This window comes from Patella vulgata, chromosome 3 (genome assembly GCF_932274485.2).
Source record: "Patella vulgata chromosome 3, xgPatVulg1.2, whole genome shotgun sequence".
In the NCBI taxonomy this organism is placed as follows: Eukaryota; Metazoa; Mollusca; class Gastropoda; family Patellidae; genus Patella; species Patella vulgata.
This window is the reverse complement of record NC_065881.2, coordinates 44,888,733-44,903,787: the sequence shown is the minus strand read 5'-3', so window position 1 is coordinate 44,903,787 and position 15,055 is coordinate 44,888,733. Positions and strand designations below refer to the sequence as shown.

The following is a 15,055-nucleotide window of genomic DNA, read 5'->3' as shown; positions in this document are numbered from 1 at the left end:
TACCGCAGTTTCATCCTATAAAATACTTTTATATCTAAATTCGCGTTTTAAAAATATATAAATATTCTGAGACCGTAATAGTAGTCCGAATATCTAGTCTTTATAGATTTGTCATACTACCAAAAGACTCACATTAGGGTTGTGGACCTATAGCTAGTACCTAATATTCCTTCTTGACATAGCTAGAATAAATCTTTCAAAGTTTTGTGTTTGTATGTCGTTTACTAAAAGACTTGATGTCGTAAGGGAAAGCCCTACTAGTCCACTTACCTTTCAGGTAACCTACACTTGTAAAAATCTTTAATGAGTTCTTGTAATAATATTTAAGATATCATCACCACGAAACATTTTCAGATAAATTATAAATGTACTTTTAAATTTTAATCACATATTTCCTACTTCAAATCAAAACAATATCATAATCTACATAGTTGTTATAAGTTAATCAAATTTACACACCCCCTTTGCTTTCGGTCAAAAGAAACACGATCGATTTCATACGTCGCTAAAATGTTATATCTTTAGATAAAGCAAGATATATCCGATTTTATTTTCCACTGTCGAGACAGTAAGCCAAAACTTAAACTTAGACATCTGCATAATCTTTCGAAACAAAATGTATTCGTATACAGATTGTCTCATCACTAATCGAAATAACACGGAAAACTTTATTTTGACTTACATCACAAAGGTTAAGCAAATGACTATAAATTCAAAATCGTCATCGACAGAAAAACTTCAATTAGAAATTATATACTTGTTTATCGATATGAGTTTTATTTTTTTAAATGTCAATAGAGAGAGAGAGAGAGAGAGAGAAAAACATACCTTACTGACATCAATTCCAAGATTCTCCAACATGTCGTTACCATTGGCGTATCCTCTAAAGTTGACGTCGTCAGAACTACCTGGGACTTCAATGACTTTAGGTGTCGCTGGTTTTTCACAGAGTGCAATGAAATCTGATATAGCGACGAGACCTTTCTTCTGTTGTAAAGTGACCCACATGGCCTGCGCTGTTGGTGAAGGTTTGCCTCTTCCGCTCTTTGGCGCTGATTGCTTAATAGCTCTTTCCGGTTGTATTTGTTCATCGTCAATGTCAATGAGTTTGTCATCATGAGATTTTGACTGTCGCATCGTAGGCGATCTATTTTTATCCTTTTGTTGCTTAGCTTCAAAAGAATAACTGCTTGGACGCTGTTTCTTTCCTTCATACTGATTAAAATCATATCGGTCGCCATTCTGTGGACTTGGTGACTGGACGGGGGATGGTTGAAGAGGGGCATGTGGGTGTGGTGGTACTGGCGAATCGAGGATGTAGCGTCCATTTTGATGGCTCCTACGCTGTTTATCTTCGTCGCATAACACATTATCAATGTCCTGAACATTACTGATGAATCCGGCGCGAGAGTTCTTAAGTTTTCGATTTCGTTTAGTATTGTCCGCTTGATTATAATCACCTTCCGGCGGTACCAAATCTGGAAGAGTAGCATTTGAAGCCAGAGAGTGTTGTGACACAGAATGTTGCATGTTGCGATCATTTTCATCGTAATAATCATTCGAAACATTAGATTGGGGCCGTTTTCTGTTGTCATGACGATATTGATCATCAACCGAATTCTGCCTTACTAGTTGTGGATGTCCACGGTCGCTCAGTATGTCTTCCCTTGAGCCCTGTCTACTTGAGCGACCAGATCTACCATGTCGACTGTTTCTGTTTGGTGAATCTTCTTTGTTAAACCCGAACTGTGAACCCGCACTATCACTTGCCTCCCAATTTTCACGTCGTGATTTGCGCCTGTCGTCCAAAATGCTTTCACGAGAACTATCTCTTTTCATCCTAGATGATCCATGTCGCATTCTATTGGGAGAATCGTCTCTGGAAAAGGCTTCTGAGGAACTGCCAGATTTTTTCATTCCCTGACGAGCAGCTTGATCGGGTGGGTAAGCGTTGTTCGATTTGTTTAATCTAGATTTTCTGAAGTCTTTATTTGGAAGCTTTTCGTCATAGTCATCATCTAAAATACTATCATTTGACGCAGAACGTGAATATTGGCGAGAACGTCGGCCATCGAAATTACTTTCGGCGCCAACTCCTGGTCGACGACGCATGTCTCCAGGATTTTCGTCATCATAATATGTCGGTGATGGTAGTTGTTGCTTCCACTGCTTAACCTTTTCAATACTTTCCCTTAATGACAAATTTTCTGGTGTCAGAGGCGGCTTTTCCCGCCCAGCTTTTCCCTCGGGTTCCATTTCGTCTAAAAGCTCCTTACTCGAGTGTCTTTTTCTCCTAGGTCTTTCATCTAACATATCTTCCCTTGATGAAGATCGACTTGGACCGGATCGCCTTTGACCCCTTAAGTCCTCTGCAGCACTTACATATTCTTCACCACCTCCCCGTTCGCGTCGCCTTCGACTCAGTCGACTACTTCGATCATCTTCATCATTTGCTATACTGCGCGTGTCTGTTTCAGTGTCCTCCATTGGTGGTCTTGCTGGTGCAGCTTCCCCATAGACTGCTTGGCGCCAAGATGATTTTTCTTGTGGCGCGTCAGATTTATCCCTGTAACTGGACTTCGAGCCATAGCTACCACGCAAGCCTCTACTACTTCCACCACCACCACCACCACCAGAAAAGTTTGTACTGGGCATTGCGGGGATTGATGGTGCTAAGAACTTGTCGCGATATTTATAGAATGTATTAGAATTTTCGTTATCGTCCAAATTTTTCGGTAGTCCCCTAGGTTTACGCTGCTGTTGTTCTAGATTTGTCTGGGTTGCACAATCAACTGTGTTGTGTCCGCGTCTTCCGGAAACACGTCTGCTGGGTGCCTTAACTCGTTTTGTTTTGGCTATTGATGGCTCTTTGTTTTTTTCTTTTTTTTGCTCACCTTCCTCTGGTATAGGTGATGTACCGCGACAAATTAAAAACTTTCCAAACCTTTTTTCAGCTTCGGGAGAACTGTCGTCTGATTCTGAATCTGTTATTGGTCCTCGAGTACGGATTCCAGATGGCACAAACGACGACTGTGAAGGCCTTCTTTTAGGAGTACTATCAATGGGGGTACTAGCTGCCTTAGGAGGGCCGTCGAAACCACCCGAATTTTGTCTATCGTAACGTTTAGTTACTGGTGATACATCTGAACCACTTTTATATGAATATGTTGAATATGGTGATGCACTGCTACTATAATCATACCTGGAAGATCTGGTACTCACTGGAGAACCCTCGCGACTCCCACCCCCGTAGCTACGACCCGATTTGGAAGATGTTCGATCCCAGGAACCCAATGAACGTGGACTTCCACCGTAATCTGACAAATAACCACTTCTGTTAGAAACCCGGTCAAGAGACGAATATCTATCACGCCCTAGCGTGCTTCTATCAACTGATGGATAGCGATTCGAAGAATATTCATATGATTTTGGTTCGGCAGCGAATTTTTTCATTCTGTCCTTTACACTGGAGGCATTAGAATTGTTATATCTGCCTGGGTCGTAACTAAGACTTCTGCTCGGGGTACCGTATGAAGATCCCCGGTTATAACCACTGTTGTAGGCAGAACTTGGTGAGTTATATTTCTTGCTAGTTCCCATATCATGGAGCTGAAAAGAGAAAAATAAGACACTTAAGAAAACGTCCAGGACTGAAAGTACGTGTAATTAAGATTGTATGATAATGCATATTAACTGCGTTACAACTTTAGCCGTATACCCTACTTTTTCCTACAGTCAGAGCGACCAGGTAATTGTAGAATTGTAGTAGTTTCGTGTAAAACCTTCCAAATAAACGATGCACATAAATCACAGCATGTGAATCTCAGAGAACTTTTAATGAACCGAACCCCGATTATTAAAACAATGTGCGCCTCTTAGTTCAGTAAATGCGTAGTTAACCCAAGGAGGAAAGCCGTATCGTGGATTCATTAAAACGTTAATTTTTCCAACATCTGCCACAAAGTAACCCAATGAAGATAAATCTATTATGTAGTGCGGCACTAATAAGCACAGCTACGTATGTCTGACTATGCGGAGGTAAGCATGAAAAAGTACGATGCATGGGTCGCAACTGCTATTATTTTTTCATCCTAAACTAAAATCTAATCTAAGGTGTTGCATTTGTAGTTTTTACCAGGTTTAGAAAAATAAGTGGCACTAAAATTGTATTCTTATGCATTACTTTGTTATTCTTAAATTGAAACTGAAAACTAAAATGAGTAATTCAAAACATATATAACTACATAGTTCTGATTCTAGTTTATCTTTCCTGTTCACGAAGAACATTTCTTATAATAAGTAACAAAGTTGCTTACTATTTGTGTTTATTTCCGAATGTAGTGTGGGGAAAATAGTATTCATGGAAATTTCAGTTTACTTTTGCCTTTCTAAAAATACATTTGCCCCATTTTTGAAACTTTGAAACATGGCACTGACATGAATAACACTTTTGGCAATGTGTCAAGTAAATGAACCCACTATCAGTTAAAAGGTGTTCCCTTTTCGTTTTAACACACTGAATATTATTACAACATTTGTCTTCATAGTTTGTCTTTTTTCCGTGTTCAATTGGCCCACACTTCAATATGCCACAAGCGGGTAAAGTAAACATGTATATGCAAATCAAACGACAACAGGTAAAGACTTTCAACCTGCCTATTGCAGGTCTTTCTTTAGGCCTGAAGTGTTATATAAACTATTAATTAGACATTATTTAACAAAACAAGACTACAATCTACTCTTGATGGCATCGGATACTTGAGATTTTAACTAAATTAATTTAAAAATGGGAAAGCGAGGCTAAATTTCGAATATACCAGTGCCCTGGTTACAATTACGCACGCATCTTGTCAAAACTACAAACACTGATAACGTGGCTCAGAATGAAGTAATTTGAATGAAATTTTCAATATTTTCATTTTACATTATCTATTTTTTGTGCTATTATAGCAAGGATGGCCAACCCTTTATCTAAATCTTACATAAGGTATCTTTAAAGGACAATATTGGTGTCAGTCATCATCACATATGTGATAGAACTGGTTAAACACGTTCCAAATATAATTTTAACAAAGAGATCTTTGCTACGATAGATGCGTTGTGAAGCTTTAAAGAAAGGGAAGTGAAGAACGTAAAAGGAAAACACGAGTTATCTTTACCAGTTCCATCATATCCATATGTAATAATGACTGACACCAATATTGTCATTTATAAACTAGTCTATTATTCTGATTATTTGTTTTATCACTTAATAGAGTTGGAGATAACCAGACAGTTAAATAACAGACGTTTATCAGATCCAACACAGTGAAAGTAGGCTGGTAAACACTTCTTTATTAAATAATGAACAGTGCTTCTAAAATCACGTTAAATCATGTTAATAGGACTTGGGAAATTTTTAATTATCATAAATCTAGAGTGAACTAGTACTAAGAGGCCACAGCATCTTTATTTTTTGTAGTATAGCCCGAATAACAAGAGCTTAAAATAAATCTATAGAGTTCAGGAATAAAAATAAGGGTAAAATTTGTTAAGAGGTAACAATAATGAGTACTTTTTATCTCGAAATCAAGCACAGAAAGGTCAAAACTGTTCTAAACCCATAATATCGTCATCCAGCCATAACCAAACCTAAGGGTTCCATAACCCACACAACTGCACCATAGCGTCTCCTGATTACTAATTGGTTTTAATTTTGCGAAGATTAATTTTGAATCTTATTTTAGTTGGAACAAAACAGTCACTGTATTTTCAAACATTACTTCGAATATGGTTCTTAATTTAGTATAGGGAAACGCCTAAATGCTCACAATCTATTTTTGCTGTCTTCCAAAATCTTAGAGCAACACTTAAAAAACAGCTTGCTGAGTGTTGAGTTAAATGAGTTAAAAATAAGGCAAGGTATACTTTCGTATATCTGTCTGCTCTACCTATTAAATTACCTACATGTTCCATGCATCACCCGGCACATTAAAAAAACGAAGCGGTTGAACTTAGCATAAAAGAAACCTAACTGAAAGAACTCATGAACCCAACATTTTGATTTTGTAATATTAATGAATAAGGCATAAAATTAACGATGTCAAAGTTTAGGTGTGTGGATATCAAAATCATATACTTTAGAAGAATTTTTTCTGGAAAATTGAAACAAGGCTTGTCAACACGAGGGTGGTATAATTTTACGCGAATGGACGGCAAGTTAGACGTGGAAAGCCAAAGGTGTAGTACGGGCAATGTAAAGGAAATATAATTACATCTCTGTATGAAATCATTTGGAAAGCCAGTCCTATTTTCAGATTAAGCAAACTTAACGTTGATTTAGTTACATTAGTCAAATCGAACCAAAGTTTAGTAACTTATTCTGTCATTACAAAACACATCATGTCCGACCCCGTTGCAATGCAAGTAATTAATGCTTTTATGCAGGCCCGTAAAAAGTCCCCCCCCCCCTCCCCGGTGACAAAATTGTCGACCCCTGACAATACTTCCCGCCCCTCGTTGCTCTGCGCTAGTTACGGCCCTGCTTTTATGCTTTACTCTAGTTAATAAACTGCCATCCAAAAAGTTCTGTGGATTGTCAACAGTGGATATTGTGTTCAGTGCATGTCATTGCTTGAAATCTGCAACTGGGAGTTTTAGCTTCAAACAGTAGTCAGTAAGATGAGGCAGTCAACAGACTGATGTTTACAGTTATCAATGATGATATTTAACAATAACCTGGTAACATTAAACCAACACGAACTATTGACCTTTACTTTCATTTTACTTATACACCATTCATCATATACATGTATAGCTCGTAATTACACTTATACAGATATGATTTGAATAATATGCACGAAGCTATCAGGCGCCACAAATCAGACAATAGACAGATAAAAAAAACCGTTAGACCTATATATTATTCAAATTGGTAATGTAATGCATAAACTGATACATACGGTCAAAGTATTTACAAAGAAACCATTGTTAAAAGTGGGATTTACGTTTGCAAAACAAACTTCAAAATATGAACAAATCGTAAAAGGAATCATGGACGCTTGCTAAAATTAGTTTCGGTGCATTGGTCATAATCTGGCACGTAACAGAGTCAGACTCATTTCCCGATTCTCTTTAGTTTCATGCGATTCAGATTAGAATACCACACCGAGTTTTGTCCTCCTACATGTAGATCTAATAGGGTAATAGCATGTATGTATTGTGTATCTATATGGTACCATCCGTTAACATTTATGTCATCGGAAATGCCAGGACTGATACTTGAGATGAAGAAAGTCAGGTTGAAAGACGTAATTATTCAATTCCACATTTCCACCAAATGTTTGTGTTGGTTTATTTTCCAGCCAAATATTACCAACACGAAACAGGTGAACCCGTTTTCCTTACCAATACGTCATACAAAGTACTGTAGTTATAAAGCAAAAGCTAATATAAATATATGTATTGTGGTATAAATCATGAAAATTAATTTAAAGACTAAGGCTAGATATATTAGCATTCTTACCAAGAAATAAATGTAATGTAGTCGAGGTTATCAAAATGATACAAAAAGAAACGAAATATAGATCTGTATTTTAATCAGATCGATAGCGTTCGCTAAAGTTCTTGAAAAATGGAAATCTCTAGGACAGATTTGTCCAAGATATTTCATTTAATTTCAATACGATGTAATTGAAAAAATGTTCTTCACCTACCGGACAAGGACCCCTAAAGCGCCAAAAGCTTCTTCGACCTGCTATGGATAACTCAGTAATTTTTTTTTAACGCTTAAGAATGTTGTTTCTAATAGTGATTATAAGAATGAATGTATGCTAAAATAATGTTCACGTGTATATGGAAAAACGTATACTTGTGCCAGACTTTCTGGAAAATTCAAATAAATACCCTTTCATCATGAATATCAGGTTCCTTAAAATTTTGTTATCGAGGATTATTAGGGTATTGGTAATATAGACATTTTCTTAACTGTTTGGTAATTATGTTTTTGTAGCTTTATTTATTTAAATTCTACAGAAAACACAGAACATGTGCAGACGACAGATTTGGCATCAGGCAGACGTCAGAGTAAAGGTACGCGAAGTGAGGTATGTACAGAAATAAACGGGCTATTTCAGTTCAAGGTAAACAACTTTCTTTTCTGTTGTTTGTCAAACTTGGATGTTCCCCTGGATTTTATTGTAGCATTACCTTAAAATTTACCATAATACATACATCTGTTTATCCTTTCATGCTGCATTCAATAAGAATAGATTAGCAAATAATGGGTTATTATCAGCTGCACTGGCCTATCCGGGACTATTGTAAGGGTGTATGAAGGGACGGCCATAACAAAATTTGGCCGGTTTTTAAGCTTATTTTATTACATTTTTTCGATGACTCAAACAAACCAAAATCTACAAAATCTATTGAAAAGTAGAACTGCTCAGATACTGTGACTTCATTGAGTCGAGAGAATATAGCCACCCAGATTTAAAAAAAAGAAGATATAAATCTGATAATGATTCTTTAATGAAGCTCGTACAAAGAAGTCAGTAGCATTATATAGTACTGGAATATCTTGTTACAATTATTATTCTTTGCCAACTAAGAGATTTGAGAGCGATGATAAACCGTGTTAAATTGTTAATAAAGATAACTTCTTGCAGTTATTTATACTCAACCAGAGACGCATATAAAAACTTTCTTTTATTCCCTAATAAAATCTTATTTTTCGATCTAGATATCTGGGTGTTCCCATTTACTGTCTTTATCAGCATGGTTTATATCAAGAAAGTAAAATAAAAATGATAAAAAATACATGTAGCTGTAATTAAAACCATCTCAAATTCAGGATAAGGGTAATCAAACTAGAAATTCGACGACCTGCCACCAACAAAAACATTGGGGATTTTAAAACTCTTGTTGTCATATAGTGTGGCTACCCGCTTCAAAACATAACAAAAATGTTACTAAAAAGTATGTGAATGGCAAATCTAAAGGGTGTAGAAGTTCAATTTATTTTAGCCCACTTTCGTTTCGCCGCGAAGCAGATGTATCCTTTCTGAACAAGATGATACTGTGACATCAGAATCATCGGAAGCTTTGGTCGGTTCAGGTATATATATATGACAGGAGATATTCCTCGATGTGTATCTTTAAACTTTGGTTTAAGAGTCTTGTATGGATGAACAATGATATGAATTATTTCTTGGCATATATCTGTTTTAGCTAATTGTACTTAATTAGATAACTTCCAATGTTATATTCGACGATCTGAGTTGTCAGTAAATGTTAAAGGTGCAACTTGCCAAATACGTAATATATAAATTTCAAGAGTCAAAATAACTGTTATTTAATATATTTAAGGTACTCTGGGTAGAAAAATGCATAGCATAATCATCATTTTATTATGTATTGGTCAAAATGGATTTCCTTTGATTACGTACAGTCTTAAACTTAAAAATATGCCCTTTTTATTTCAATACAAGACCCACCCTTGAGATATATTAGAAGCAATAACTGGTTATTAATTTAATCATCAGAATCGTATTCAGCAAACATGAGACAATAGTAAAGTACGCATTTAAAAAGGTCAAATTTCTGCCTAGTTACAGATAATTTTTATTTAACGATAAAAAAAACCCCATTCAAAACGAACTTTAAATACAAACCTATATAAACACATCAACACATCAGAGTAATTACTAAGTTTACACGATTTCTACTGGTTTCAGACAATTTCTACAAGAGATATCTGCCATTAGATTCTAATCACCACGTAGTCAGATTGACCTCTTGGTAGATCTCTCTTATAGATTGTCTTCATCTCTGATCGGTTAAACATTCACCTGACTGACCTCATATTGGTTCCACGTCTACTAATTAAACGTGTAAGTTCACTCTTCTGTAATTTCAGTTTCCAAATACAATCGGCATGCGAATTTCAGAAATTCTTTATGTAATTCCTTACCTTAAAGACGACGGGCGCCTATAGGGATATTATTCCAAACCACACTCTCGGATTTTGGCGAAAGAAATGTCGAAATGTTTGTACAGTTGCTAAACTTATGCAAGATAAAAGACCAATAGACACAAGAGGTGTAGGTATATATATATATAAACTCGAAATGTTCTCCAGTATACACACACGTATATATAATAATATGTTATATATAAACTTGTTTTGAGTTTTACACTATTCCTTCTTTCTGGCAGTTCTATACGTCCACATGAACGGGGTTCTTAGTCTTTACTAAAGGTATAGGAGGAAGCGATTGTAAAGGTAGGAAGAACGCGATAACCGAGGGAGGTGTTACATTCCATCAAGTATCGGTTTATTTAAAGATGTCACTCATTTTACGTATTTTCTAATGTAGCTGTATGTAAGGTGTATTTATGCTTGCCAGATGAGCCTTGGCCTTTTACCGTTCCCTCGTGATAAATCAGGATGATTCAGATCCCGGTACCCCAGTTAATAAGATCTAATGTTTATTTTAACAGCGTAATTTAATAAACATAGGAAGTTTATTTGATTTGCATATCAAAGTGTATAGTTTCTATATGATGTACGTCCATTTATAAGGCTATCGTGCATTCTACATCATTTAACGCACCACTTGTGTAAAATAAAAATAAAAATGTTATGGAAAATATTTATCAATTTGGTTTACATTTTAAAAACCAACAACTAAAAAACAACAACAACAAATTATAAATAAAACGAACCTTGATTTATAACCAGAAATTAAGTTAAAAATTAAACTAGATAACACGATGAGATATTTCGTTTGAATAATATTGCCATAAAAAAAAATTCTCATTGATGACACTAAAATCTACAAAAAATTAAGAGCTAGAAAAGAAGTAGCATGGCTATCTTTGATATCCGTTTTTATCCTATTAACTATCCTTCAAACACCCAAAAATAAATCATATTCTCTCTTAAAACATAGCGAAAACAAATTAAGATTGAGACATCATGCATCGACTTTTCTGTGCTGGTTACATTCTTAACAATTTGTAAGATCACGGGAGGCCCATTCAAACATCGTAAGCAGCAATGGTAGACTACTCGTAAATCTTTTAGAACAATTTGCAATTCAATGACGCAAAGAAAAGAGTAAGTGAGTTGTTAGAAATAAAAACTTAAATCCCGCCAAAAGCATTGTTTATTGTGTTTTTACATTAAAAATATAAATGAAGAAAAAATTCTGGCGTTTTCGATAAAATAGTTCAGAATTGTAAATGTGAATCACCTAAAGTTAGGCCAGTGCTTTTATTGTACAGGATTGCTAAAACATCTGATTTAATGGTGATGAGCAAACCACAAAATGTTAGAAATCAATGTTGATCACCCACCCATCTATGTAGGAGTTGTTTATGGGACAAGCCCAGTGCTCTCACTATAACTTATATAACCCTTTACAAGCCAAAGAGTTAAGAAGGAATATTGTAATGCGGTAACTCAAGACTAATTCCATCTATTTTGTTTATGCATTTCCATCAAGGGCACGAATCGCAACAGGCAGCTTCACCTGTTGACGGTGTCAGTGGTTCCACGAGGATGACTCATAGAATAGACCAAACACCTCTCACTGGCATTATGAATAAATATGTACAGATTATGGAGGGGCAAATGTTTACAGCTCTCCACCAGTTTCATATCTAAATAGATAAAACCCCAAACATTAGAACAGATAGACGCCATCTTTGAAGTAACAATAACATCTTGAAAAGTTGCGATAAAAACTGAAGTGTGTTGATGTGTTTTCGCTCTTTCTACTGATACTACTCCACTCAGAAACATCGTTAAGTATTTTTAGTGTGTTCTATATGGAGATGTAGGCGAAGATGGTTGAATACTAGTCATATAAATTATATTAACATAGAATTACTGGATGTACTATATAAATAAACTATAACCTATAATTAATGAGAAGACAGGTGACATAAACAACCAACGCCTGCTATAATATATTTAAGATGTAAAACGCTGAAAATCTTTAGTAATAGACGTTAAACTCCATTTCATTTCATTTTATTTCCTTTAGTAATATACAAAAAAGTAGGCCATGTTTACATTTTTATCATTAATTGGACCAGGAACCGAGCATGGCGTCATCCTCGCCATCTTGGAATTGTAACGTCCGCCAATAGTTGCGCAAGTGTCCAAGGAAAAAGCATGCCAAGTTTCATGTCGATTGTAATTAAATTGGCGGAGCCTTAGGGTTTTCTTTTGGAGAGCGCCGCACCCAAGAAAAAGAACAAAAAGAAGATGTATAGCGCTTGGAGACCAGTTCCTGTTCGAGAAATAAAATAATAAATTATCTATATTGTGTTTTATTCTAAAATAATAAGAAACGCGAACAAAACTTTTTACAGTACATCAGAAACTATCTTTATTCAACTCTAATTTCCACTCGATCCTTGGCCCAACGAAATAGATCGAGGAAGCTGTAATTATTGCTTCATTATTAAAGATATAGTGAATCGTTTCATAGATAATATTGAGAAGCTACATCCCGTGTAACTCAATTTAATGTTAATTCTGAAGATTGCAATCTAGACCATAAGTTTGTAGCTTCTATTCGCTTACACTAGATAAACAACGAAAGGAATAATTGATTGGAAATTTTGGCGTTTGCATATATATCTAGTAATTTACGATTTCTTACTGGGGGAGGAATTAGACTTTTTACGGGAATCACATTCTTTGAAAACAGCTTGTTAAATGGCGATATTTCGACAGCTAAATAATTATATAATTTAAACATTACAATTTTATCACGGGTCCTAGCAAAATGGAACTGAGCTACCATGGGCTAGTACTCTTTTAAACTATCATGATTTTTATCATTGCTTCGTAACATGCTATCCCGAAGAAACGTGTTTCTTGAATTAATGATATTGAGGAAAAATAAAACCCAATAATATAATAATTTATCAAATGTACCGTTACCCGCAAAAACTACACCGATGACCTTTGGTTAGTCAGATAACAAATATAAACATTCCGACATGTATTAGAAGTCGTAGATATTTATTACTCCCTTTACTTTCTATTAACAAATGTTTGGTATAACTATAAACTATCTAACGGCTGTTATTATATTGCCAAGACATAGTACAAATGGTCATTATGTGTTTATATTGTAAACGTCATCATCTGAACATTAATCTGGTTCAGTCTAAACATCTTTACAGGTTGTGACTGGTCAGATATTTATTTATTTATCACTTCTAGTTTTGTTTTGTTTTACTTCCTAAATTACTGATCATCACACGTCATTGAAGAAGAAAAACAATAACAAGGCACACAATTTATTTGAGAACAATAAATTTTCCTTGGCAATTTTATAGAATCAACAAGAGTCTAGAACAATGGTGGGGCCGACATCAGACAGTTTAAAGGATAAACATTATAAAAACTTTAATTTGCGAGTTGTGTGAACTTTTTACATGAGAAGTTGTATCAGGGGTTCTAAAATAGAGTAGGCATACCCTGCCTCGAGCAAAACACCCATCACTATCTATGGCTAACTAAATCGTTGAATCTTAGGCTTCATATAATACTGTTACAGTTTCTACCAGAAATTCGACAATGAAAAACCCCTTAAACTTACTGTTAATCATTTCATCACTTCATGTCGTGCCAATAAATTACATTTTAAGTACTTTCAGTGCAAGTTAAGTTTAATGGGCATCAGCTCTACTAGATGTTACCTTCTTGCACTAAGAAAAAACATCTTACAACTTCCCAGAACCATCTTCTAATCTTGTACATCTTTATCGAAACATACAATAGCCAGTCCAAGAATTGGTAAGATACCCATGATTACGAAACATTTTCACCCCCCCCCCCACAAAACAAAAAAATAAACAACCCAAGAACAAGCTAATAAGAACCATCATCTAGGAACATTACCATGACGAATGTACCATTTGTAAACAAGAAGGCCCCAGGGCGGGGAATTATGAATCATGTGTTGGTGTTCTAGAAATGAGATTCTATTTTATCCGAATTTCGTTTCTAATCTCTGTTTTTGTCAATTTTGCACCTGTCCTGTTTAAATATATATATCGTTTACTTACTATAAATTGAAACGCTTATCAAACACATTAATTAAAATAAGCTTCTATTGCTACAGTTAGATGTTAATTACACGTTTAAGAAATGTATTTCCTAACGAATATCAAGTCAAAAGTTATGCAACTGTCGACTACCATTATAAAGCAAACAGACACCCATCCCATAAACTTTAGATGTCATACACGTCTGCTAGTTCTGTTCTTGGTTATATACCAGACATGCATACAAGATAAATAGATTAGTATTAAAACCAATTTATATCTATATATTATAAACGCAACAACAAACCATTCCTACTTGACTAGTTAAATTCTTTTTCTAAGAACTGAAACCAGTAATGAAAGTGTATTACAAAACAGATTGCAGGAAATGCAATCTATTTAGGTACTAGAGATAATGCTGTGAGTAGTTGTTTGCAACCTAAGACGTTTATCAAACTCTTACGGTCGTTGGTTCTGTAATAAAAATAAACTTGAATACTTGTACAACTCATTGCCAGTTGGTATTCAAATTGGTCAGCGGTACTATTACTGCATGAGAAGTATGACACCGGAGCGAATAAATTAGCTCTCATCATTCTTTTCTTTTTTTTTTACCGTAAATTAAATTTTAAAACAGTTTCTTTTAAATTATTAAGAACAAAAAACATATATGTGTTAAGAGTAAATTTGGTATTTCCATTTCCTATCTAAATAATGTGTATAATATAATTAAAATAGTACTACACGCGAGGGGTAAAATGTTAGATAAAAATAACCCTGACCAACCTATATTTACAAGATGGTCCCCTGTTCAATCGACCCCCCCCCCCCCACACACACCTCCCACTTCTCTGTTTTATCCAAACCATTTGATCGACATTCTTATTAAAGAATTTCAATATATTGAAACATTCGAATACAGGAAACAGGAAATAAAACGTAATAAATAAAAGTAATTAAAACATAATATTTCAGTTATACAGTGACTTCAGTTTGATTGAATAAT

The 15,055-nt window shown here is 35.1% G+C and overlaps 1 protein-coding gene across 10 annotated transcripts in view; it reads right to left on the bottom strand.

Moving 5' to 3' along the window:
- The window catches only part of LOC126815796 (FH1/FH2 domain-containing protein 3), an 84,138-nt gene that overhangs the window by 37,255 nt on the left and 31,828 nt on the right, over positions 1-15,055 (bottom strand). For 9 of the 10 annotated variants that reach the window (XM_050541741.2, XM_050541737.2, XM_050541739.2 and 6 more), the window contains one exon: positions 829-3,609. In XM_050541741.2, the coding sequence (XP_050397698.2) occupies positions 829-3,609 (2,781 nt within the window). Of the gene's footprint in view, positions 1-828; positions 3,610-9,949; positions 10,127-15,055 lie in introns of those variants that run through there. The other variant, XM_050541742.2, reaches the window with a different exon arrangement.